At 54.1% G+C, this 26,013-nt stretch overlaps 2 protein-coding genes across 8 annotated transcripts in view; one reads left to right on the top strand and one right to left on the bottom strand.

Moving 5' to 3' along the window:
- DLGAP4 (DLG associated protein 4) overlaps nucleotides 1-26,013 on the top strand; it is a 266,306-nt gene that overhangs the window by 116,858 nt on the left and 123,435 nt on the right. The window lies entirely within an intron of this gene.
- On the bottom strand, nucleotides 240-6,285 carry LOC119710385 (centrosome-associated protein CEP250-like). Its single transcript, XM_038159379.1, has 9 exons — nucleotides 6,071-6,285; nucleotides 5,238-5,330; nucleotides 4,410-4,544; nucleotides 3,700-4,134; nucleotides 3,248-3,528; nucleotides 1,904-2,063; nucleotides 1,025-1,325; nucleotides 450-604; nucleotides 240-248 (listed from the first exon to the last, which is right to left on the bottom strand). The coding sequence occupies exons 2-9, from the start codon at nucleotides 5,298-5,300 to the stop codon at nucleotides 240-242; spliced, it is 1,539 nt and encodes a 512-aa protein (XP_038015307.1). The 5' UTR covers nucleotides 5,301-5,330; nucleotides 6,071-6,285.

The raw sequence follows: 26,013 nt of genomic DNA, 5'->3' as shown, positions 1-26,013 counted from the left end.
AGGACCAGTTCTCCCTTGCAGGCACACGCCTGATGTGCATCAGCACTTGGCTTTCCTCTCCTCTCTCTCCACTGCCTGCTCTCAGATGGCCAAGGCCAAAAATCCTTCCTATTAACAGCAAACTTGGTCTTCTCCCCCCTGCTTCCAGATCCAGATATTTAGAAATCTGAACATGGCTTTGGACACCAGGAATTCCCCAAACCATGCAGTGTCAGTAGAGACAGTGAGGACATTGAGAACTACAGCTTCTAGGGCACAGAAGCCCAGCATGGAGGACAATCAGCAGCCTCAGCATTACCGGGCTTTGCCATGACTACAACATCTTTTCATCCTTATCCAGAAGAATGCAGTTAGAAAAGTTCAACTGGGAAAAGGTGCTCCTGAGAGCGATTAACACAAGGTCCAAACATAGCCAGGAAATGGCCCTTTGTGGCATCTGCCACTCTCACCAGCACATCTTTGCTTTCCTTCTCCACGTTTTCCAATTTCATCTTCAGAGATGCCACCTCCTGACGAAGAGTCAAATCCTCTTCCTGTCTTTCAGTGGCCTCTTTCTCCAGGGCAGTTTCTCGAGAAAAGTGCTTGGCTTCTGCCTTCCACCAATCTGTAAGAGGAAATGGGAAAAGAGATGGATGAGGGGAAAAGAAATGTAAAGTTAAACTGATTTGCACTCTGCAGAGACAACAGCACTGTCTTCTCTGCCTGCCTGTGTTTGCCAGGCCCTAAGCCCAAAAGGGCTCCAAAGCTGACAGAAATGAAGGAAACTTCCCGGCAGAGAAAAAGGTAATGGGAGGGGCAAGGTTCAGAGGCATAGAAAATGTGTTTGCTCTTGGCCTTGTGCAGAGTGAGCAATCCAAGAGAGACAAAGGAGAGGAATGCCTGTGCAGCCCTGCTCCAGAGAGGCCAATAGCCTGGAGGCTCTGGCAGGACCTGGAGTTTGGGGGAATGGAGCTGAGGCATCCAGCTGCAGCTCCTCAGCTGGTGAGACAGCATGGGGCAGTGAGTGGGAGAGGAGGAGCTGTACCTTGCTCAGTTTCCTCCAACTCCTGCAGCTCCAGGTTGCGGGCTCTGAGGTTGTCACTCTGAGCCTGTGTCTTCGTCAGCTCCAGCTCCACAGCCTGGCACTGTGTGGCCAAGGCAAGAGCTTTGTCATCAGAGCTCTGGAGCTTCCCACGCAGCTCAGACACCTCAGCCTGCAGCACGTGCACAGAGTCCCTCAAACGGCGTTCTCCTGCTCGAGACTCCTCCAGCTCCTTCAGCAGCTGCTTCTCTCGAGTTGCCTGGGAAGCCTGCATCTGCAGCACTGCGTCCTGCAGGGCCCGGATCTGGAAGATGGATGCACAGAGCCTCAGGGACAGGGCTGCTCCTGAGGCAGCAGAGTGAGCCGCAGGGAGAGCAAGGAAGGAGAAATGATTGCAGGCAAAAAACATGCCAAGACCAGAAGGCACAGAAGAGAGGATTCCAATGGAGACAAATGTAGAGAAAACAGGAGAGGGAGGCAATGGGCATCCTTGGGCTGCAGCTCTGAACAGCGGCTGAACTGGCTGCGCTGGGAGTGCCCTGCCCAGCCTGCCACAGCCACGTCTGTGTCCCCACATTGCTCAGTGCCTGGCACAGGCACCAACTCTGTCTGGGACAGCAGTGCTAACAGAGGGACAGAGAAGCTCCAGAGGAGTCTGCTGCTGCTGCTTCTCCTCCCAGATTTCCAGCTGGGACCCAGGAGGAGAGGGGGGGAAACTTCTGCAGCAGACACCAGATCCAGCCTCAGCCTGCGGGTGCAGCAGCAGCCCCGGGCAGAACACGGCAGCTGTGGATGCTGCTGGGAGGGGAAAGAGGCTGGGGCCTGCAAGCCAAAGGTGCTCTTGTGTGTCCCTGGAGAAGAGGATGCCACTGCACAGCCTACCTGCGTGTTGAGCTCCCGCAGTTGTCCAGCGCGGTTTGAAGAGAGCTGCTGGGCCTGCTGAAGAGCTGTGTGACACTGAGACACCTGATTGTTCAGTGCCAGGTTCTGTTCTTCCAGCGTTCTGAGGCACAGGCTCTTCTCCTCCAGAGACAGAATCAGCCTAGAATGGAAGCAAGCAACTCATTATTATATGATATCACAGTTTATCAACTCTTAGGACTTGCACCACCTCAGGGAACAACTGCTCTGCCTGATGAGGTTGGTCTAAACAACTTGGCTGTTTGTTCCCCCTGCAGTCCCAGCCCAGCATGTGCCTACTCTGCTTTTGTCCCTGAAAGAACGGGGAGTTCCTGCCTACATGCCCTACCTTCTTTTGGAGATGGCAATGTGAATACAAACCTAACCAAGTCTTGCAATGAAGGCATTAGGTGAGAGGAACCATTTTCTTCTGACTAACCAGGCTCCAAGGAGGGGAGGTTTGGTCAGCATGGAAGAGACATTTCCTTCCCCCTTCTGACACATCCAGGTAGGAGGAGCAGCACCCTACAGCCAGGGGATCTCTGGCAAGTTCCCTACGATTTACCAGCACCCATCCCACTTTCAGCTGGAGAAACAAAGGCCAAAGTGGCAACCGAGGCTTGGAGCACAACCTGATGGAAGATGCTGAAGGCTGCAGGCAAGCAGGAGTGCCCTGCCTTTCCTTTGTCTTCTTCTTGGAGGAAGAGTCCCGTGGCACTGAAGCCTGGCAGGACTTGATCAGCTGGAGAAGCCCCCGTAACCTTGGTCCTGTTTCTTGCATTCTTTGCACAGTCAGTAATGCCTGTGACTGTGCAGCGTGGCAGGGACCCTGCTTGACCCCCTCCAGGCTCCGGGGAACATTTGATGAGGAACGATGCAACAGAGACAGCCTTGTTTTGGGCTGCCTCCAAGGGCACTCTGGCCTAGATCAGCAATCAGGGCCTTAAGACGCTTCTGCCCAGAAACAGCATCAGGTGCCAGGCTGCTCCAGACCCCAAAGGCTTCAAGTTACAGGACCCAAGGTGGAGCTGATGGATGTATCCAGCTCCTTACAGGGCATCTCGCGCAGTGTCAGCACACCCACCTAACAACACAATACCCCCTAGAGGCAAAGGGCTAGCCCAAAAGCCTTTGTCTTCAGGAGAAGCCTATCTGAAGGCTTAAAAGAAAAGAACCTGGAACACAACATCCAGACAATGACACATGTCTGCATGGAGAGTGGAGAATCTGCCACTTAGGAAATGCTGCCAGAGCCCCTGGAGGTGCAAAGATGGCAAAGAGGGAATCCATTCACCACAATGCAGAGTCCCACAGGCTTTCCTTTACCTGGCTTTTTCCCTCTCTAGGGCATTGACAGAAGCCTGCAATTCTGAATTTTGCTGTGCCACTTCTTCCCTTTGACTCCATTTCCTCTCCAGGTACTCCAGAATCACTTGCATCTCCTCGTTCTGATGTTCTGCCTCCTTCAGCAGCTTCTGGGCGTGCTCAACCTCCACGAGCTTCTGCCTGGACTCCTCCTGGGCCTCCCTCACATCTTGCTGGGCTCTCTGCACAGTCGTTTCCTGGCACTCTTGGGAGGCTGCCAGCTGAGATGTCAACTCTCCCACCTCCAGTCAAACAGAACAAAGCAGTCAGAGGCTACAGCCACAGCTTCTCACTGTCAGCCACAGCACAGGCTGTGAGCAGAGGTAAAGGACAGCTTTCCATTTCTCCCTGTCCTGAGAGCCCCAGATTCACAAAGGATATGGACAACTTGTTTAGGTCTCTAAGTGGCCCACCACCAAAGGCACCTGAAAAAGCACCTGCCAAACCAAGGCTAGCAAGAAGAGGCCAGCAGGAATCCATGCTGATGGTTGCTGGCCAGCAGCGCACAGGACTAGCCCAGCTGTCCAGAGCAGCAGCTGACATTCAGCAGAGCACTGAGTGTCCTTCAGAGCAGCTGCCGTGGAGCCCCCAGAGCATGAGACAGCCCCAGGGATCAGCCCACCAGCTGCTGCTGTGCCATGGGAAAGCAAGAAGGCCACAGACCCCTTGCTGCATGGCTGCAGTGCCACTGCTGTTTCGCTCACCTGCTTTTGTAGAGCCTCCCTCTGCTCAAGGAGGAGATTCATTTCCTCTTTGAGGCCTTGCAGCTCTTCCTCGTGCCTCCTCTGCGCTGCCTGGACTTCACTGCCAAATTCCTGCAGCTCATCTTGCAGATTTGCCTTGATGGTCTGGCAACAAAATGCAGAGCAACTTCCTGGGGCCTGCCCTCAAGCTCAGCTTTTTCCTCTTGCTGCCTCAAAATCCCATTCCTCAGCTGCTTCTTTTGGCTTCTCTACCCAGCTCTGCTTCCCATGCAAGCCTTCCTTCCTGGGGCTGAGCTCTGGAGCCTACCAGGCTCTTTGCTCCCAAGGCCTGAAGCAGCCCTTGCCTCCTCAGTGCCAGGAGCTGCCTTTTGTGCCCTTGTCACTGCCCTGCCCTCTGTTGCCTGCCTACTCACACTTACCTGCCCCTTCTCTTGCTGCTCTTTCAGCTCCTGCCTGAACTGCTGGACCTGCTGGCGGGCTCGGCTGAGCTCTTCCTGAGTTTGGAGCAGTGCCTCTGATAAAGCACTCTTCTCCTTCTGCTCTTCCAGCAGGACCTGCACAGAAGGAAAGAGCAGAGGGCTTCACACTTCTCCTGCAACATCCGTGTGGCAAGAGGCAAAGACTGATGGGCTCACGTGCTCTCGGAGCACTTGGCTGCTGCTCCCCTGGGCCACTGCCTGCCCTGGGCGAGACACAGCTTCCCAGGAAGTGACTCAAAACACGGCCCAGAAGACATCTCTGGCTTACTGTTCAGAAATACTCCAGGCAAGTCTTTAAAAAGATTTTTCTCTTGTCAGCATTCCTGCTGTACCCTCCCCATGCCCACAAAAGAAAAGTCCTACAAACTCACTTTGGCCATGAACACCTACCAGTACACACCAAAAGGGGAGCGGAAGGAGAACAGTGAAGATACCCTGGGGTACATCTTAGAACAACAGAGCTCAGGAGCAGCACAAAAAACTCAGCTGACAGCTGATGTTTCTGCCTGGCTTCCTATGAGAGGCCTCATTCCTGGTGCCAAAGACAGCCCCACTCAGCTTTCACCTCCCCTAATACAATGTAGAAGACACGGAGGGCATGCTCCACGCAGCCCCGTATCCTGCCATCTCCCACAGCTCCAGCCTTGCAAAAAATCACACCAGTTCTCCTCTCACAGTCATTACCTCTTGCTTGGCATTTTCAAATCTCCTTAATTCTTCTTGTTGTGCCAGCAGGGTGACAACTTTCTGCCTCATCTCAAACAGCACCTTCTTGTGCTCCTGCTCTCTCTCTGCCGTCTCTTTCTCCCATTGCTCCAGCGTCTCCTTCATCTCTGCACGGTGCCTTTCGCGCTCACTCGCCTGAGCAGGGGAGGAAAAATTTGCATGATGAAGTCCTAGGCAAGCTCCTTGCTGAACGATGTGAAGCTCCATGCCTCCCACAACCCCCAACTGGAAAAGACAACAGCACTGGCTTTCTGCACTCCAGAAACTGTGTCCTGTCAGGGAATTCAAAAGGAGGCTCAGCAGGTGCAAGAATCACAGACTTGTGGAATCTCTTCTGCTGGCAAAGACCTTCCCAGGCATTGAGTCCAAGCACTCAGAAATGGAGGCGTCACCTTCCCCTCTCTGATGCCCCAGTCACAAGGACTGAAGGACCAGGGACAAGGAGCCTGTTCCATTTGCTTCCAGCCCAAAGCTAATCCTCTGTCCCCCATGGAAGCACAGCAAGAAAGGAACCGAGTTCCCACGCCTGCAGCCAGCAGCACTCTTGGCATCTGCTCCACGCTGGCATCTGCTCTGTGGCAGGTGGGACTCGAGGATGATCCTGCCCCGGGCTGCCACGCTCTGGGTGGGCACTGCCCAGCCTGCTCTGGAACTCCCCTTACAGCCTCACTGAAGCCGTGGCTGCGTTTACTGTCCCAGCACCATCCTGGGGGCCTTCATGCACCTCCAAGTCTGAGCTGCTGGCTCTGCTGCCCGGCCCAGCAGCGGGAGGCCTCTGGCAGAGGATTGCTGCTCTTTCACACCCTCAGCCTCTGCTTGCGCTACACCAACCCACAGGGCTGGCTTGGACAGTTCAGAAGCATTTTGTCCCCTACCAGGTCTTGCAGGAGCTTCTTTATTTCCAGTTGCTGAGCAGTTCCCTGAAGTCTGAGGCTTTCGTGATGCTGCTGCTCTGCCTGCAGGAGCTGTTGAGCTGTGTCTTCTTCGTCCTGCCTCCTCAGAGCTCTCTCTGCTTCCAGCTCATGTTGCAGGCACTTGACCTGTCCTGCAAACAAGACCAACAGCAAGAGTCAGAGTCTTTACTGACTTTACTGACCTCAGGCCCTTTCAGTGCCTCCAGCCCCACCAATCCTCAGAAGCCCTGTGGACAGAGGTGGCTTTGCTGGGTGCTTAGCTACTCTAGGCAGGGGCAGCACCACAAACAGTGCACAAGAGTTTCTCACCTTCTATCACCTCCTTGTCCTGTGTGACTGTCAGCACTTGAGCCTCCAGATGCTTCCTGGTCATCTCCAGCTGAGCTATCTGCTGCTGGGCAGCTAACAGCCTGGATTGCAGGCTCTCCTTTGCTGACCTACAAGTTGCAGATACAGAGAGACATGAGTTGCTTGCTCCAGATGCCCTCGGCCGGTTGTTCCAGGACAAACGTGGCTCAAGTTCCCCACACCTGAGGATGGAAAATGGGTCACCTGGAAACTCGTCCAGGGAAGGCACATCTGTGCCATATCAAGAGCAGAGCAGGGCCCTCTGAGGGACTGCCCAGGCCTTCCTTATGGCCTGGCCTAGCACAGACTGCCCAGCCCAACTTGGCCTCAACAGCCAAACCTTCAGCTGCTGTTCCTGACCTATGACACTGGGTAGCTGTGCCCCAACAGGCTGGAGCAACGAGCAAAAGCCCAGCCCCTGCTCACAGCCCTTCTCCCATCAGCACTTCCAAGCTGCTCTGCAGGGCGACAGAACAGACTCTTGTCCTGGCTGACTCCTGACTTTTTCATGCTCTTGACAACGGGCATAAAGGTACATCATCTTCCAGACACCCTGTATTGAAGAGACTTTGCAGATACAGTAAAATCTCTTGGTCATGGCAGCACTTGTGAAAAATCAGAACACCCCGTTTGTCTGAACAACAACTACCTGAATGCAGAGACTGCAGTTGCAACTCTTGCAAGGTCATGAAGCAGACTTGCTGCCTTTATTTTAGTGTTGCTGGCTAAGCAGGCAGTAGCCCAAGGGACTTGTCCTTCTTTACAGGGTGACAGGGACTATCCAAAGGGACCTTGGCATGTTTGGCTGCTGGGTGCCCCTCAACAGACAGCAAGAATCCCCAGAGGCTGTTGAGAATTCCAAAGAGCTTTCCCTGCTGCTCTCCAACCAGCTCTAGGTGCTGTCCCACACTTCTCAAGAGTGTGCTTGGAAGCAGAAATGCCTCAAGAGTTTCAGCAGGAGCCTCTGGCTTCCCCCTGAATGGCAGCGTGCTACTCCCAACCTGCCAAGGTAAGAGCCTGGAACGCTCAGGATGAAGGTTCTGAAGATCAGGATCATGCCAAGCTACTCGGAAAGGAACCAGGGATGTTGAATGGCCAGAATGAGGAAAAAAATATGCAAGAGAAACTTGAGATTTCACTCCACATCTGCATGTTTTCACTACTACTCAGTTCAGGGCTGGGTGGATTGCTTCTGACATCCCACAGGAGTGTGCTCGGCACCACAAACAGGAGCCCAAGGCTCATGAGAGCTTTGCTGGCTTTAGGTGCCAGAAAAATAACCTTCACATTGTGGCTTTCTTTTTTCCTTGCGACTCTTCCATGTTCTGTCCACAGAATGTAGAAACATCTGAAAAGGCTCATCTCCCTGCCTTTACCTGGTCTCTGCCAGCTGCCTGGAAAGGTCTTGTCGGAGCCACTCCGTGGCTGCCAGGCGGCCCTCAAGGTCAGCCTTCTGGCCCAGCAGCTCCTTCTCTCGGCACACCTGGGCCAGTTCCTGCCCTCGGTCAGAGGATTCCTGGCTCAGCTGCTCCAGAGACCAGCTCGATGACTCTTGCTCCTGGGAAGCCTGCAAGTGGGACAAGGTACAGCTCGAGCCCTCCCTCGGGAGCCCTGTGCAGAGCCAGCCAGTGCCACCTCGCAGGCAGCCAGAGGACAAGGGGCACCTGTGCTCTGGGCTCAAAGTTTCCCAGCATCTGCCCTGTGCAGCTCTGACAGCCTGGCCTGCCAAAAGCCTCTGGAACTGTTGCCTTGGAAGTGCTGTGTCAGGCCCTGCTGCCTTGCCTGCGACCAGACAGCTCCTTCCCAACAAACATCCCTACTCCAAACTCTGTGTTGTCACCCAAAACCACTGCATCTTCCACAACTGCCAATATAATTTACTCTAAGCACCAGCAGTGCTGGACATTTTCAGCCATTGATCCAAAACTCAGCTGGCTTTAGTCCATCACTCTGCTCACCTGCTCCATTCCTTTGCACCCAATCCAAACCCCCATGTGTTGCCTCCCCTTTTGTGGGCAAAGGAGAAGCAGCTCCCCATGCCCAGCTTCTGGCCTGGAGCTGATTTGAACAGCAAGCTCCAGAGCGGGATCAGTCCTTCCAGGCACGCCAGGATACAATCTGGCAGTCAATGGTCTCTGGCTGGAGCCAGGCAGACAGACAAGGCTGCCTGCTGCAGCCCGGGCTGCTTTACCCAAGCAGGCCTGCACTGACAGGGATAGAGACCCACCTCTTCATGGGAAACATCCCTGGAATAATTCAGGGACACTGGAGTGGACTGATGGTCAATGCCAGTGCTTACCTGGGTAGAAGGCTTTCCCTTCAGGATATCCAGGTGTTTCTTCAGAGCCCCTTTGGCAATTTCACTCTTTTTCAGTGCAGCACTCAGTACTTGAATTTTGGCACTCAATTTCTCCAAAGCAGCAGCCACAGGCTGCAACAGTTCCTGCATGTCTTCCATCTCCACTTCCAGTTCATGAGTATTTTCCTTATGATTTTTCATCTCAGGTGTATGCATTTCATTCTCCTTTTCCACATCTCTCATCTGCTGCTGGTACAATTCCCGTTCATGCTGCCAAAAGAGGGAGAAAAAGGGTCAATGATTCCCTCTCTCGCTTTGCTTGTCATACCAGATCTGGACTCCTGCCGCAGGGGCAGGCACAGGCTGCCCCCTCTCTCTCAGCCCCTCGGGATGCTGCAGACCTTTGCTGGGCCCCCACTTGATGCTGCATCTTTCCCAGCTCACTCAGCCCATCCCAGCTTCCTTTCTGCCCTTCCCCGACCTCCTGCAGCTCCACTCCAGTGCTCCTTTGGGCAGGAGCTGCCAGAACTGCAGCCAGGATTTCAAGTGCACGCTAAGCAGGATTCAGGCAGTGCCACGAGGATGTGCTCTCCTTCAGGGAGGAAGGGAAGAGCAAACACCCCCAGCCTTTCATTCCCTGCGGCTGGGCTGACAGGAGTGCTTTCCCACCTCTCCTGTGAAGAGTTTCCATGGCTCCATCCCCGAGAGCCCCACTGCCTGTCTGGGAGCAGCAATGGCCAGATCAGTCTGTCATTCTCTGCTGCCTCTCAGGACCAGTTCTCCCTTGCAGGCACACGGCCTGATGAGCATCAGCACTTGGCTTTCCTCTCCTCTCTCCCCACTGCCTGCTCTCAGATGGCCAAGGCCAAAAAACCTTTCTATTAACAGCAAACTTGGTCTTCTCCCCTGTCCTTCCAGATCCAGATATTTAGAAATCTGAACATGGCTTTGGACACCAGGAATTCCCCAAACCATGCAGTGTCAATGGAGACAGTGAGGACATTGAGAACTACAGCTTCTAGGGCACAGAAGCCCAGCATGGAGGACAATCAGCAGCCTCAGCATTACCGGGCTTTGCCATGACTACAACATCTTTTCCTCCTTATTCACAAGAATGCAGTTAGAAAAGTTCAACTGGAAAAAGGTGCTTCTCAGAGCTATTGACACAAGGTCCAAACATAGCCAGGAAATGGCCCTTTGTGGCATCTGCCACTCTCACCAGCACATCTTTCCTTTTCTCCACGTTTTCCAATTTCATCTTCAGAGATGCCACCTCCTGATGAAGAGTCACAGCCTCTTCCTGCCTTTCAGTGGCCTCTTTCTCCAGGGCAATGTGGCCAGAGATGTGCCTGGCTTCTGCCCTCACCCACTCTGCCACAGAGAAGGGGAAAGAAAAGGCGAAAGGGAAAAGGGAAAAGAAAAGCAAAGTTAAACTGATGTGCACCCTGCAGAGACAACAGCAATGTCTTCTCTGTCTGCTTGTGTTTGCCAGGCCCTAAGCCCACAAGGGCTCCAAAGCTGACAGAAATGAAGGAAACTTCCCGGCAGAGAAAAAGGCAGGAATGAAAGGGGCATGGTTCTGAGGCATAGGAAAGTGTGTTTGCTCTTGGCCTTGTGCAGAGTGAGCAATCCAAGAGACGCAAAGGAGCAGCAATGCCTGTGCAGCCCTGCTCCAGAGAGGCCAATAGCCTGGAGGCTCTGGCAGGGCCTGGAGTTTGGGGGAATGGAGCTGAGGCATCCAGCTGCAGCTCCTCAGCTGGTGAGACAGCATGGGGCAGTGAGTGGGAGAGGAGGAGCTGTACCTTGCTCAGTTTCCTCCAACTCCTTCTGCAGCTCCAGGTTGCGGGCTCTGAGGTTGTCACTCTGAGCCTGTGTCTTCGTCAGCTCCAGCTCCACAGCCTGGCACTGTGTGGCCAAGGCAAGAGCTTTGTCATCAGAGCTCTGGAGCTTCACACGCAGCTCAGACACCTCAGCCTGCAGCACGTGCACAGAGTCCCTCAAACGGCGTTCTCCTGCTCGAGACTCCTCCAGCTCCTTCAGCAGCTGCTTCTCTCGAGTTGCCTGGGAAGCCTGCATCTGCAGCACTGCGTCCTGCAGGGCCCGGATCTGGAAGATGGATGCACAGAGCCTCAGGGACAGGGCTGCTCCTGAGGCAGCAGAGTGGGCCGCAGGGAGAGCAAGGAAGGAGAAATGATTGCAGGCAAAAAACATGCCAAGACCAGAAGGCACAGAAGAGAGGATTCCAATGGAGACAAATGTAGAGAAAACAGGAGAGGGAGGCAATGGGCATCCTTGGGCTGCAGCTCTGAACAGCGGCTGAACTGGCTGCGCTGGGAGTGCCCTGCCCAGCCTGCCACAGCCACGTCTGTGTCCCCACATTGCTCAGTGCCTGGCACAGGCACCAATTCTGTCTGGGACAGCAGTGCTAACAGAGGGACAGAGAAGCTCCAGAGGAGTCTGCTGCTGCTGCTTCTCCTCCCAGATTTCCAGCTGGGACCCAGGAGGAGAGGGGGGGAAACTTCTGCAGCAGACACCAGATCCAGCCTCAGCCTGCGGGTGCAGCAGCAGCCCCGGGCAGAACACGGCAGCTGTGGATGCTGCTGGGAGGGGAAAGAGGCTGGGGCCTGCAAGCCAAAGGTGCTCTTGTGTGTCCCTGGAGAAGAGGATGCCACTGCACAGCCTACCTGCGTGTTGAGCTCCCGCAGTTGTCCAGCGCGGTTTGAAGAGAGCTGCTGGGCCTGCTGAAGAGCAGATTTACACTGAGACACCTGATTTTTCAGCACCAGGTTCTGTTCTTCCAGCGTTCTGAGGCACAGGCTCTTTTCCTCCAGAGACAGAATCAGCCTAGAAGGGAAGCAAGCAACTCATTATTATATGATATCACAGTTTATCAGCTGTTAGGACTTGCACCACCTCAGGGAACAACTGCTCTGCCTGATGAGGTTGGTCTAAACAACTTGGCTGTTTGTTCCCCCTGCAGTCCCAGCCCAGCATGTGCCTACTCTGCTTTTGTCCCTGAAAGAACGGGGAGTTCCTGCCCAAGTGCCCTACCTTCTTTTGGAGATGGCAATGTGAATACAAACCTAACCAAGTCTTGCAATGAAGGCATTAGGGGAGAGGAACCATTTTCTTCTGACTAACCAGGCTCCAAGGAGGGGAGGTTTGGTCAGCATGGAAGAGACATTTCCATCCCCCTTCTGACACATCCAGGTAGGAGGAGCAGCACCCTACAGCCAGGGGATCTCTGGCAAGTTCCCTACGATTTACCAGCACCCATCCCACTTTCAGCTGGAGAAACAAAGGCCAAAGTGGCAACCGAGGCTTGGAGCACAACCTGATGGAAGATGCTGAAGGCTGCAGGCAAGCAGGAGTGCCCTGCCTTTCCTTTGTCTTCTTCTTGGAGGAAGAGTCCCGTGGCACTGAAGCCTGGCAGGACTTGATCAGCTGGAGAAGCCCCCGTAACCTTGGTCCTGTTTCTTGCATTCTTTGCACAGTCAGTAATGCCTGTGACTGTGCAGCGTGGCAGGGACCCTGCTTGACCCCCTCCAGGCTCCGGGGAACATTTGATGAGGAACGATGCAACAGAGACAGCCTTGTTTTGGGCTGCCTCCAAGGGCACTCTGGCCTAGATCAGCAATCAGGGCCTTAAGACGCTTCTGCCCAGAAACAGCATCAGGTGCCAGGCTGCTCCAGACCCCAAAGGCTTCAAGTTACAGGACCCAAGGTGGAGCTGATGGATGTATCCAGCTCCTTACAGGGCATCTCGCGCAGTGTCAGCACACCCACCTAACAACACAATATCCCCCTAGAGGCAAAGGGCTAGCCCAAAAGCCTTTGTCTTCAGGAGAAGCCTATCTGAAGGCTTAAAAGAAAAGAACCTGGAACACAACATCCAGAGAATGACACGTGTCTGCATGGAGAGCTGAGAATCTGCCACTTAGGAAATGCTGCCAGAGCCCCTGGAGGTGCAAAGATGGCAAAGAGGGAATCCATTCACCACAATGCAGAGTCCCACAGGCTTTCCTTTACCTGGCTTTTTCCCTCTCTAGGGCATTGACAGAAGCCTGCAATTCTGAATTTTGCTGTGCCACTTCTTCCCTTTGACTCCATTCCCTCTGCAGGTACTCCAGATCCACTTGCAGCTCCTTGTTCAGCTCCTCCAGCACCTTCTGGATGTGCTCAACTTCCAAGAGCCTCTGCCTGGACTCCTCCTGGGCCTCCCTCGCATCTTGCTGGGCTCTCTGCACAGTCGTTTCCTGGCACTCTTGGGAGGCTGCCAGCTGAGATGTCAACTCTCCCACCTCCAGTCAAACAGAACAAAGCAGTCAGAGGCTACAGCCACAGCTTCTCACTGTCAGCCACAGCACAGGCTGTGAGCAGAGGTAATGGACAGCTTTCCATTTCTCCCTGTCCTGAGAGCCCCAGATTCACAAAGGATATGGACAACTTGTTTAGGTCTCTAAGTGGCCCACCACCAAAGGCACCTGAAAAAGCACCTGCCAAACCAAGGCTAGCAAGAAGAGGCCAGCAGGAATCCATGCTGATGGTTGCTGGCCAGCAGCGCACAGGACTAGCCCAGCTGTCCAGAGCAGCAGCTGACATTCAGCAGAGCACTGAGTGTCCTTCAGAGCAGCTGCCGTGGAGCCCCCAGAGCATGAGACAGCCCCAGGGATCAGCCCACCAGCTGCTGCTGTGCCATGGGAAAGCAAGAAGGCCACAGACCCCTAACTGCATGGCTGCAGTGCCACTGCTGTTTCGCTCACCTGCTTTTGTAGAGCCTCCCTCTGCTCAAGGAGGAGATTCATTTCCTCTTTGAGGCCTTGCAGCTCTTCCTCGTGCCTCCTCTGTGCTGCCTGGGTTTCTTTGCGAGCTTCCTGCAGCCCTGCTTGCAGCTCTGCCTCGACACGCTTCCTGGTCATCTCCAGCTGAGCTATCTGCTGCTGGGCAGCTAACAGCCTGGATTGCAGGCTCTCCTTTGCTGACCTACAAGTTGCAGATACAGAGAGACATGAGTTGCTTGCTCCAGATGCCCTCGGCCGGTTGTTCCAGGACAAACGTGGCTCAAGTTCCCCACAGCTGAGGATGGAAAATGGGTCACCTGGAAACTCGTCCAGGGAAGGCACATCTGTGCCATATCAAGAGCAGAGCAGGGCCCTCTGAGGGACTGCCCAGGCCTTCCTTATGGCCTGGCCTAGCACAGACTGCCCAGCCCAACTTGGCCTCAACAGCCAAACCTTCAGCTGCTGTTCCTGACCTATGACACTGGGTAGCTGTGCCCCAACAGGCTGGAGCAACGAGCAAAAGCCCAGCCCCTGCTCACAGCCCTTCTCCCATCAGCACTTCCAAGCTGCTCTGCAGGGCGACAGAACAGACTCTTGTCCTGGCTGACTCCTGACTTTTTCATGCTCTTGACAACGGGCATAAAGGTACATCATCTTCCAGACACCCTGTATTGAAGAGGCCTCAGAACTACTTTGCAGATACAGTAAAATCTCTTGGTCATGGCAGCACTTGTGAAAAATCAGAACACCCCGTTTGTCTGAACAACAACTACCTGAATGCAGAGACTGCAGTTGCAACTCTTGCAAGGTCATGAAGCAGACTTGCTGCCTTTATTTTAGTGTTGCTGGCTAAGCAGGCAGTAGCCCAAGGGACTTGTCCTTCTTTACAGGGTGACAGGGACCATCCAAAGGGACCTTGGCATGTTTGGCTGCTGGGTGCCCCTCAACAGACAGCAAGAATCCCCAGAGGCTGTTGAGAATTCCAAAGAGCTTTCCCTGCTGCTCTCCAACCAGCTCTAGGTGCTGTCCCACACTTCTCAAGAGTGTGCTTGGAAGCAGAAATGCCTCAAGAGTTTCAGCAGGAGCCTCTGGCTTCCCCCTGAATGGCAGCGTGCTACTCCCAACCTGCCAAGGTAAGAGCCTGGAACGCTCAGGATGAAGGTTCTGAAGATCAGGATCATGCCAAGCTACTCGGAAAGGAACCAGGGATGTTGAATGGCCAGAATGAGGAAAAAAATATGCAAGAGAAACCTGAGATTTCACTCCACATCTGCATGTTTTCACTACTACTCAGTTCAGGGCTGGGTGGATTGCTTCTGACATCCCACAGGAGTGTGCTCGGCACCACAAACAGGAGCCCAAGGCTCATGAGAGCTTTGCTGGCTTTAGGTGCCAGAAAAATAACCTTCACATTGTGGCTTTCTTTTTTCCTTGAGACTCTTCCATGTTCTGTCCACAGAATGTAGAAACATCTGAAAAGGCTCATCTCCCTGCCTTTACCTGGTCTCTGCCAGCTGCCTGGAAAGGTCTTGTCGGAGCCACTCCGTGGCTGCCAGGCGGCCCTCAAGGTCAGCCTTCTGGCCCAGCAGCTCCTTCTCTCGGCACACCTGGGCCAGTTCCTGCCCTCGGTCAGAGGATTCCTGGCTCAGCTGCTCCAGAGACCAGCTCGATGACTCTTGCTCCTGGGAAGCCTGCAAGTGGGACAAGGTACAGCTCGAGCCCTCCCTCGGGAGCCCTGTGCAGAGCCAGCCAGTGCCACCTCGCAGGCAGCCAGAGGACAAGGAGCACCTGTGCTCTGGGCTCAAAGTTTCCCAGCATCTGCCCTGTGCAGCTCTGACAGCCTGGCCTGCCAAAAGCCTCTGGAACTGTTGCCTTGGAAGTGCTGTGTCAGGCCCTGCTGCCTTGCCTGCGACCAGACAGCTCCTTCCCAACAAACATCCCTACTCCAAACTCTGTGTTGTCACCCAAAACCACTGCATCTTCCACAACTGCCAATATAATTTACTCTAAGCACCAGCAGTGCTGGACATTTTCAGCCATTGATCCAAAACTCAGCTGGCTTTAGTCCATCACTCTGCTCACCTGCTCCATTCCTTTGCACCCAATCCAAACCCCCATGTGTTGCCTCCCCTTTTGTGGGCAAAGGAGAAGCAGCTCCCCATGCCCAGCTTCTGGCCTGGAGCTGATTTGAACAGCAAGCTCCAGAGCGGGATCAGTCCTTCCAGGCACGCCAGGATACAATCTGGCGGTCAATGGTCTCTGGCTGGAGCCAGGCAGACAGACAAGGCTGCCTGCTGCAGCCCGGGCTGCTTTACCCAAGCAGGCCTGCACTGACAGGGATAGAGACCCACCTCTTCATGGGAAACATCCCTGGAATAATTCAGGGACACTGGAGTGGACTGATGGTCAATGCCAGTGCTTACCTGGGTAGAAGGCTTTCCCTTCAGGATATCCAGGTGTTTCTTCAGAGCCCCTTTGGCAATTTCACTCTTTTTCAGTGCAGCACTCAGTACTTGAATTTTGGCACTCAATTTCTCCAAAGCAGCAGCCACAGGCTGCAACAGTTCCTGCATGTCTTCCATCTCCACTTCCAGTTCATGAGTATTTTCCTTATGATTTTTCATCTCAGGTGTATGCATTTCATTCTCCTTTTCCACATCTCTCATCTGCTGCTGGTACAATTCCCGTTCATGCTGCCAAAAGAGGGAGAAAAAGGGTCAATGATTCCGTCTCTCGCTTTGCTTGTCATACCAGATCTGGACTCCTGCCGCAGGGGCAGGCACAGGCTGCCCCCTCTCTCTCAGCCCCTCGGGATGCTGCAGACCTTTGCTGGGCCCCCACTTGATGCTGCATCTTTCCCAGCTCACTCAGCCCATCCCAGCTTCCTTTCTGCCCTTCCCCGACCTCCTGCAGCTCCACTCCAGTGCTCCTTTGGGCAGGAGCTGCCAGAACTGCAGCCAGGATTTCAAGTGCACGCTAAGCAGGATTCAGGCAGTGCCACGAGGATGTGCTCTCCTTCAGGGAGGAAGGGAAGAGCAAACACCCCCAGCCTTTCATTCCCTGCGGCTGGGCTGACAGGAGTGCTTTCCCACCTCCCCTGTGAAGAGTTTCCATGGCTCCATCCCTGAGAGCCCCACTGCCTGTCTGGGAGCAGCAATGGCCAGATCAGTCTGTCATTCTCTGCTGCCTCTCAGGACCAGTTCTCCCTTGCAGGCACACGGCCTGATGTGCATCAGCACTTGGCTTTCCTCTCCTCTCTCCTCACTGCCTGCTCTCAGATGGCCAAGGCCAAAAAACCTTTCTATTAACAGCAAACTTGGTCTTCTCCCCTGTCCTTCCAGATCCAGATATTTAGAAATCTGAACATGGCTTTGGACACCAGGAATTCCCCAAACCGTGCAGTGTCAATGGAGACAGTGAGGACATTGAGAACTACAGCTTCTAGGGCACAGAAGCCCAGCATGGAGGACAATCAGCAGCCTCAGCATTACCGGGCTTTGCCATGACTACAACATCTTTTCCTCCTTATTCACAAGAATGCAGTTAGAAAAGTTCAACTGGAAAAAGGTGCTTCTCAGAGCTATTGACACAAGGTCCAAACATAGCCAGGAAATGGCCCTTTGTGGCATCTGCCACTCTCACCAGCACATCTTTCCTTTTCTCCACGTTTTCCAATTTCATCTTCAGAGATGCCACCTCCTGATGAAGAGTCACAGCCTCTTCCCGCCTTTCAGTGGCCTCTTTCTCCAGGGCAATGTGGCCAGAGATGTGCCTGGCTTCTGCCCTCACCCACTCTGCCACAGGTAAAGGGAAAGAAAAGGCGAAAGGGAAAAGGGAAAAGAAAAGCAAAGTTAAACTGATGTGCACCCTGCAGAGACAACAGCAATGTCTTCTCTGTCTGCTTGTGTTTGCCAGGCCCTAAGCCCACAAGGGCTCCAAAGCTGACAGAAATGAAGGAAACTTCCCGGCAGAGAAAAAGGCAGGAATGAAAGGGGCATGGTTCTGAGGCATAGGAAAGTGTGTTTGCTCTTGGCCTTGTGCAGAGTGAGCAATCCAAGAGACGCAAAGGAGCAGCAATGCCTGTGCAGCCCTGCTCCAGAGAGGCCAATAGCCTGGAGGCTCTGGCAGGGCCTGGAGTTTGGGGGAATGGAGCTGAGGCATCCAGCTGCAGCTCCTCAGCTGGTGAGACAGCATGGGGCAGTGAGTGGGAGAGGAGGAGCTGTACCTTGCTCAGTTTCCTCCAACTCCTTCTGCAGCTCCAGGTTGCGGGCTCTGAGGTTGTCACTCTGAGCCTGTGTCTTCGTCAGCTCCAGCTCCACAGCCTGGCACTGTGTGGCCAAGGCAAGAGCTTTGTCATCAGAGCTCTGGAGCTTCACACGCAGCTCAGACACCTCAGCCTGCAGCACGTGCACAGAGTCCCTCAAACGGCGTTCTCCTGCTCGAGACTCCTCCAGCTCCTTCAGCAGCTGCTTCTCTCGAGTTGCCTGGGAAGCCTGCATCTGCAGCACTGCGTCCTGCAGGGCCCGGATCTGGAAGATGGATGCACAGAGCCTCAGGGACAGGGCTGCTCCTGAGGCAGCAGAGTGGGCCGCAGGGAGAGCAAGGAAGGAGAAATGATTGCAGGCAAAAAACATGCCAAGACCAGAAGGCACAGAAGAGAGGATTCCAATGGAGACAAATGTAGAGAAAACAGGAGAGGGAGGCAATGGGCATCCTTGGGCTGCAGCTCTGAACAGCGGCTGAACTGGCTGCGCTGGGAGTGCCCTGCCCAGCCTGCCACAGCCACGTCTGTGTCCCCACATTGCTCAGTGCCTGGCACAGGCACCAATTCTGTCTGGGACAGCAGTGCTAACAGAGGGACAGAGAAGCTCCAGAGGAGTCTGCTGCTGCTGCTTCTCCTCCCAGATTTCCAGCTGGGACCCAGGAGAAGATGGGGGGAAACTTCTGCAGCAGACACCAGATCCAGCCTCAGCCTGCGGGTGCAGCAGCAGCCCCGGGCAGAACACGGCAGCTGTGGATGCTGCTGGGAGGGGAAAGAGGCTGGGGCCTGCAAGCCAAAGGTGCTCTTGTGTGTCCCTGGAGAAGAGGATGCCACTGCACAGCCTACCTGCGTGTTGAGCTCCCGCAGTTGTCCAGCGCGGTTTGAAGAGAGCTGCTGGGCCTGCTGAAGAGCTGTGTGACACTGAGACACCTGATTGTTCAGTGCCAGGTTCTGTTCTTCCAGCGTTCTGAGGCACAGGCTCTTTTCCTCCAGAGACAGAATCAGCCTAGAAGGGAAGCAAGCAACTCATTATTATATGATATCACAGTTTATCAACTCTTAGGACTTGCACCACCTCAGGGAACAACTGCTCTGCCTGATGAGGTTGGTCTAAACAACTTGGCTGTTTGTTCCCCCTGCAGTCCCAGCCCAGCATGTGCCTACTCTGCTTTTGTCCCTGAAAGAACGGGGAGTTCCTGCCTACATGCCCTACCTTCTTTTGGAGATGGCAATGTGAATACAAACCTAACCAAGTCTTGCAATGAAGGCATTAGGGGAGAGGAACCATTTTCTTCTGACTAACCAGGCTCCAAGGGGGGAGGTTTGGTCAGCATGGAAGAGACATTTCCATCCCCCTTCTGACACATCCAGGTAGGAGGAGCAGCACCCTACAGCCAGGGGATCTCTGGCAAGTTCCCTACGATTTACCAGCACCCATCCCACTTTCAGCTGGAGAAACAAAGGCCAAAGTGGCAACCGAGGCTTGGAGCACAACCTGATGGAAGATGCTGAAGGCTGCAGGCAAGCAGGAGTGCCCTGCCTTTCCTTTGTCTTCTTCTTGGAGGAAGAGTCCCGTGGCACTGAAGCCTGGCAGGACTTGATCAGCTGGAGAAGCCCCCGTAACCTTGGTCCTGTTTCTTGCATTCTTTGCACAGTCAGTAATGCCTGTGACTGTGCAGCGTGGCAGGGACCCTGCTTGACCCCCTCCAGGCTCCGGGGAACATTTGATGAGGAACGATGCAACAGAGACAGCCTTGTTTTGGGCTGCCTCCAAGGGCACTCTGGCCTAGATCAGCAATCAGGGCCTTAAGACGCTTCTGCCCAGAAACAGCATCAGGTGCCAGGCTGCTCCAGACCCCAAAGGCTTCAAGTTACAGGACCCAAGGTGGAGCTGATGGATGTATCCAGCTCCTTACAGGGCAGCTCACGCAGTGTCAGCACACCCACCTAACAACACAATATCCCCTAGAGGCAAAGGGCTAGCCCAAAAGCCTTTGTCTTCAGGAGAAGCCTATCTGAAGGCTTAAAAGAAAAGAACCTGGAACACAAAATCCAGACAATGACACGTGTCTGCATGGAGAGCTGAGAATCTGCCACTTAGGAAATGCTGCCAGAGCCCCTGGAGGTGCAAAGATGGCAAAGAGGGAATCCATTCACCACAATGCAGAGTCCCACAGGCTTTCCTTTACCTGGCTTTTTCCCTCTCTAGGGCATTGACAGAAGCCTGCAATTCTGAATTTTGCTGTGCCACTTCTTCCCTTTGACTCCATTCCCTCTGCAGGTACTCCAGATCCACTTGCAGCTCCTTGTTCTTATGTTCTGCCTCCTCCAGCACCTTCTGGATGTGCTCAACTTCCAAGAGCCTCTGCCTGGACTCCTCCTGGGCCTCCCTCGCATCTTGCTGGGCTCTCTGCACAGTCGTTTCCTGGCACTCTTGGGAGGCTGCCAGCTGAGATGTCAACTCTCCCACCTCCAGTCAAACAGAACAAAGCAGTCAGAGGCTACAGCCACAGCTTCTCACTGTCAGCCACAGCACAGGCTGTGAGCAGAGGTAAAGGACAGCTTTCCATTTCTCCCTGTCCTGAGAGCCCCAGATTCACAAAGGATATGGACAACTTGTTTAGGTCTCTAAGTGGCCCACCACCAAAGGCACCTGAAAAAGCACCTGCCAAACCAAGGCTAGCAAGAAGAGGCCAGCAGGAATCCATGCTGATGGTTGCTGGCCAGCAGCGCACAGGACTAGCCCAGCTGTCCAGAGCAGCAGCTGACATTCAGCAGAGCACTGAGTGTCCTTCAGAGCAGCTGCCGTGGAGCCCCCAGAGCATGAGACAGCCCCAGGGATCAGCCCACCAGCTGCTGCTGTGCCATGGGAAAGCAAGAAGGCCACAGACCCCTCACTGCATGGCTGCAGTGCCACTGCTGTTTCGCTCACCTGCTTTTGTAGAGCCTCCCTCTGCTCAAGGAGGAGATTCATTTCCTCTTTGAGGCCTTGCAGCTCTTCCTCGTGCCTCCTCTGTGCTGCCTGGGTTTCTTTGCGAGCTTCCTGCAGCCCTGCTTGCAGCTCTGCCTCGACACGCTTCCTGGTCATCCCCAGCTGAGCTATCTGCTGCTGGGCAGCTAACAGCCTGGATTGCAGGCTCTCCTTTGCTGACCTACAAGTTGCAGATACAGAGAGACATGAGTTGCTTGCTCCAGATGCCCTCGGCCGGTTGTTCCAGGACAAACGTGGCTCAAGTTCCCCACAGCTGAGGTTGGAAAATGGGTCACCTGGAAACTCGTCCAGGGAAGGCACATCTGTGCCATATCAAGAGCAGAGCAGGGCCCTCTGAGGGACTGCCCAGGCCTTCCTTATGGCCTGGCCTAGCACAGACTGCCCAGCCCAACTTGGCCTCAACAGCCAAACCTTCAGCTGCTGTTCCTGACCTATGACACTGGGTAGCTGTACCCCAACAGGCTGGAGCAACGAGCAAAAGCCCAGCCCCTGCTCACAGCCCTTCTCCCATCAGCACTTCCAAGCTGCTCTGCAGGGCGACAGAACAGACTCTTGTCCTGGCTGACTCCTGACTTTTTCATGCTCTTGACAACGGACATAAAGGTACATCATCTTCCAGACACCCTGTATTGAAGAGGCCTCAGAACTACTTTGCAGATACAGTAAAATCTCTTGGTCATGGCAGCACTTGTGAAAAATCAGAACACCCCGTTTGTCTGAACAACAACTACCTGAATGCAGAGACTGCAGTTGCAACTCTTGCAAGGTCATGAAGCAGACTTGCAGCCTTTATTTTAGTGTTGCTGGCTAAGCAGGCAGTAGCCCAAGGGACTTGTCCTTCTTTACAGGGTGACAGGGACCATCCAAAGGGACCTTGGCATGTTTGGCTGCTGGGTGCCCCTCAACAGACAGCAAGAATCCCCAGAGGCTGTTGAGAATTCCAAAGAGCTTTCCCTGCTGCTCTCCAACCAGCTCTAGGTGCTGTCCCACACTTCTCAAGAGTGTGCTTGGAAGCAGAAATGCCTCAAGAGTTTCAGCAGGAGCCTCTGGCTTCCCCCTGAATGGCAGCGTGCTACTCCCAACCTGCCAAGGTAAGAGCCTGGAATGCTGAAGATGAAGCTTCAGTTCTGAAGATCAGGATCATGCCAAGCTACTCGGAAAGGAACCAGGGATGTTGAATGGCCAGAATGAGGAAAAAACATAAAGCAAGAGAAACCTGAGATTTCACTCCACATCTGCATGTTTTCACTACTACTCAGTTCAGGGCTGGGTGGATTGCTTCTGACTTCCCACAGGAGTGTGCTCGGCACCACAAACAGGAGCCCAAGGCTCATGAGAGCTTTGCTGGCTTTAGGTGCCAGAAAAATAACCTTCACATTGTGGCTTTTTTTTTTTTTTCTGGAGACTCTTCCATATTCTGTCCACAGAATGTAGAAACATCTGAAAAGGCTCATCTCCCTGCCTTTACCTGGTCTCTGCCAGCTGCCTGGAAAGGTCTTGTCGGAGCCACTCCGTGGCTGCCAGGCGGCCCTCAAGGTCAGCCTTCTGGCCCAGCAGCTCCTTCTCTCGGCACACCTGGGCCAGTTCCTGCCCTCGGTCAGAGGATTCCTGGCTCAGCTGCTCCAGAGACCAGCTCGATGACTCTTGCTCCTGGGAAGCCTGCAAGTGGGACAAGGTACAGCTCGAGCCCTCCCTCGGGAGCCCTGTGCAGAGCCAGCCAGTGCCACCTCGCAGGCAGCCAGAGGACAAGGGGCACCTGTGCTCTGGGCTCAAAGATTCCCAGCATCTGCCCTGTGCAGCTCTGACAGCCTGGCCTGCCAAAAGCCTCTGGAACTGTTGCCTTGGAAGTGCTGTGTCAGGCCCTGCTGCCTTGCCTGCGACCAGACAGCTCCTTCCCAACAAACATCCCTACTCCAAACTCTGTGTTGTCACCCAAAACCACTGCATCTTCCCAAACTGCCACTTGGCAAACAAAATTTCTCTCTGCATCTATTTCAGTGCTGGACATTTTCAGGTAGGTTGGGGAAAACAATTTTGCTTCCTGAATCATGGGAAAATATACAGGATATTCTTCTTCTAGAACAAAATCCACATCAAAGTGTCATGTCCTCACATATTTTTTAGCAACTCTCTGCAATTAGAGGATGCTTGGCGTGGAAACGGCTCTTGTGCTGAGCAGACATTTAGTGACTGATGGATGTCTGGCTGATGTAGCCAAAGCAAAACCTCTGCTGTGCATTTGCCAAACCTACCACATTCCCCAGAACTGAGACTGACTGACAGAGACCATGTGGAACAAAGCCTTCCCTTGCAGCTAGCCTGTAACACCCAATCCAAACCTCCCCTGGCCCACTGCTTGTGGCTGTTTCCTCTTCTCCTGTCCCTTGTGCCCTGGAAGCAGAGCCTGACCCTCAGCTGGCTGCAGCTTCCTGTCACAGGGAGTTGTAGAGAGCAAGAAGGTGGCCCCTGAGCTTCCTTTGCTCCAGGCTGAGCCCCTTTCCCAGCTCCCTCAGCCGCCCCTGGTCACACCTGTGCTCCAGACCCTTCCCCAGCTCCGTTCCCTCTTTGAGAGGCTCTGTGGCTGCCCAAAGCAACACATTTTGCATGCAACACTTTGCTGATGAACATGCATATCCCTGGCTAAGAAATGTGTGTGCCATCTTGAGCCAGGTGTGCACAGCAGTGTGCCTGTCTTCTACTGCCAGAAAGAGCATCTGGGCTCATCTGGCTGCCACAACTCCGCTCCCAAAGGTGCTGCCTAGCAAGAAGGTGTTCAGAGCCGTGCTAACATCATCCCTCTCTTGCTCCAGCAGATCCCTCTGAAGCTGCAATTCCTGCAGTGTCTGCCTCTTGACTTCCAGCTGCCTCTGCAATGATGGCTCTTCTCCCTCGAGTGCAGCCAGTGCTCCACTGTACAACAAGGGGCAAGACAAGTTTTCAAGGGAAAACCTGTCTCATTTCCAAAACCAACCTCCATCCTGGCCTGCTGCTCTGCCTTTTCCGCCCGGGCTGACGCTTCCTTCTGCTGCTTGGTGTTCTTCTGATGCAGACAAAAGGCTCCTGGCTTGGGGATTCCAGTGCACTGCAGCAGCATTTCCCTGGACTTCTCAAGGTTTGCACAGTCACTGCAGAGACAAGGCTCAGTCAGAAGAACCAAGAGGCCTGAAGAGTCAGCAATGCCTTTCTCAGCACTCCAGGATGGAGCTGGGGGCAGCGGGCTAAGGAAGACCTTGCTCTTTCCCTCCCAAGGAAATCCTCCAGAGGCAAAGGGAAAGGAAGGCAGGATTTTGCCTTCCTTCAGTGAGAAGCACTGGCTGGGCAGGGGCACGCAAAGAACAGAATTCAGGGAAGCAGCACGGCGAGAAGAAGGAGTCTTCTATTCCAACACTGGCTCTGCATCTCCCAGACAGCCTTGGCAGTCACAGTAGAGCATGAAAAACCCAGACAGGACGATGCTCGAGAGCCACACTGAGGCCTACACATGGTAGGCAGGTGATTCTTCACCCAGGACACCTCTGACCTCCCTGACCTGGAAGCAGATTGCTTCTGGAACACAGGAGGAGGAGGAGGAGGAGGAGGAAATGCTCACCTTCGGATTTCTTCTAGCAGAGAGTCTATGGCCTGGTATTGGCTTCTGATCCTCTGGGTTGTCTTCTCCATTTGATCATAATGTTGCCACAAGCGCCCACAATTCTCTGTGGCTTCCCGAGCCAATTCAAAGGGATGCTGTTCGTCAGTGGATGTCAGAGTTGAGAAGATGTTCCCAGGACTGTCGGTGCAGATGATGGAATTGGCCATGCTGTCACTGTCGTCTAGCAGCACCTGAAAGCCCACATCCAGCTGTTAGTCAGGTATTCTGTTCCTATTCCAAAGTAGTGCTGAGATGCCTCTTGTGACCCCACAAGAACCAGTGTCCATTCATGGAGGACCAGTTTCAAAGGGCCAGCCAGCTCAGCAGAGTTTACTCACCTCAGGGGCTCTGGAGGAACGTCCCTGGTGAGAAAGCCCTCGAGCTCCCTGCAAGCGCACAGGGAAGAGCACACTCAGACTGCATGGCTGCCCCTGAGGCAGTTGCCTCTAAGTGCTTCCCAGCCTGTCCCAGAGCACAGCAGTTCCAGCTGAGCTCTGCCTCCCCTCCTTGGGAATATTTTCAGCCCAGTAGTTTGACAGCAGCACAAACAAACATGCTGGAAGGTGTCTCATCACTTCTAAGAACACCAGAAGGGGAGTTGCCCAGAGCCCAATCCAACCTGGCCTTGAACACCGCCAGGGATCCAGGGGCAGCCACAGCTTCTCTGGGCAGCCTGTGCCAGGGCCTCAGCACCCTCACAGGGCAGAATTCCCTCCCAATATCCCATCCATCCTTGCCCTGTCTCAGTGGGAAGCCTTGTCCCTTCCTTGTGGGCCCCTGGCTTAAGTCCCTCTCCTGCTCTCTTGCAGCCCTTTCATGCATTGGAAGGGACTCTAAGGTCACCCTGGAACATTCTGCAGCCTGGACAAACCTAACTCTTGCATCCTTTTCCCTTGGCACTGGTGCTCCAGCCCTTGGAGCATCTTCCTTGTGACCTCCTCTACACCACTGGGGATCATTTTGGAGATGTCTGGGAGAAACCCATTCTTGACTCTGGGAAGCGCTGAGGCTGCGCTGTAATCTGGGGAGAGGGGAAGTCAATAAAAGCTGTTCCCTTGTTTGTGCCCACAGCCTCCAGTGGAACAAGGACAGAGCAGGGGATGTGGCTGTGCTCTGGGATGGCCAGGAGCCCCCCATTCCCTCCCAGGCCTCTCCCCACAGCAAGCACCACAGCTGCTGACTCCTCTGGAACAGCCAACTGTTAATCCCTTGCTAATCCCAAAGGGAACTGTTCCCCGAGGCACAGCCCAGGCCCACCCAGCTCCCTGCTGGCTTGGCACAAGGAGAGCAGCGCCTTTCTCACTCACCCTCCGGGTCTCCATCCACCCCTTGGTACAAGCAGTGAGGAAACAGCAGTGACCAAATGCTGTTGGTTAGCAGGGTCTACAACCCAATATCCAAAGGCCCTTGGCCTTTGCAGGGTGTAAACCTCAATGTCCAAAGGCCCTTGGCCTTTGCAGGGTCTAAACCCCAATGTCCAAAGGCCCTTGGCCTTTGCAGGGTCTAAACCCCAATGTCCAAAGGCCCTTGGCCTTTGCAGGGTGTAAACACCAATATCCAAAGGTTCTTGGCCTTTGCAGGGTCAATAGCAC

This window comes from Motacilla alba, chromosome 20 (genome assembly GCF_015832195.1).
Source record: "Motacilla alba alba isolate MOTALB_02 chromosome 20, Motacilla_alba_V1.0_pri, whole genome shotgun sequence".
Lineage (NCBI taxonomy): Eukaryota > Metazoa > Chordata > Aves > Passeriformes > Motacillidae > Motacilla > Motacilla alba.
This window is presented reverse-complemented; position numbering and strand designations above follow the sequence as displayed.

Coding starts and splice junctions, on each gene's coding strand:
- LOC119710385 (XM_038159379.1), bottom strand. CDS start 5,300: ATGAAGGAGACGCTGGAGCAATGGGAGAAAGAGACGGCAGAGAGAGAG. Junction 3,529..3,699: donor TTTTTCAGGTGCCTTTGGTG/GTGGGCCACTTA, acceptor GTTTGACTGGAG/GTGGGAGAGTTGACATCTCA. Junction 2,064..3,247: donor CTAGAGAGGGAAAAAGCCAG/GTAAAGGAAAGC, acceptor CTTCCATTCTAG/GCTGATTCTGTCTCTGGAGG.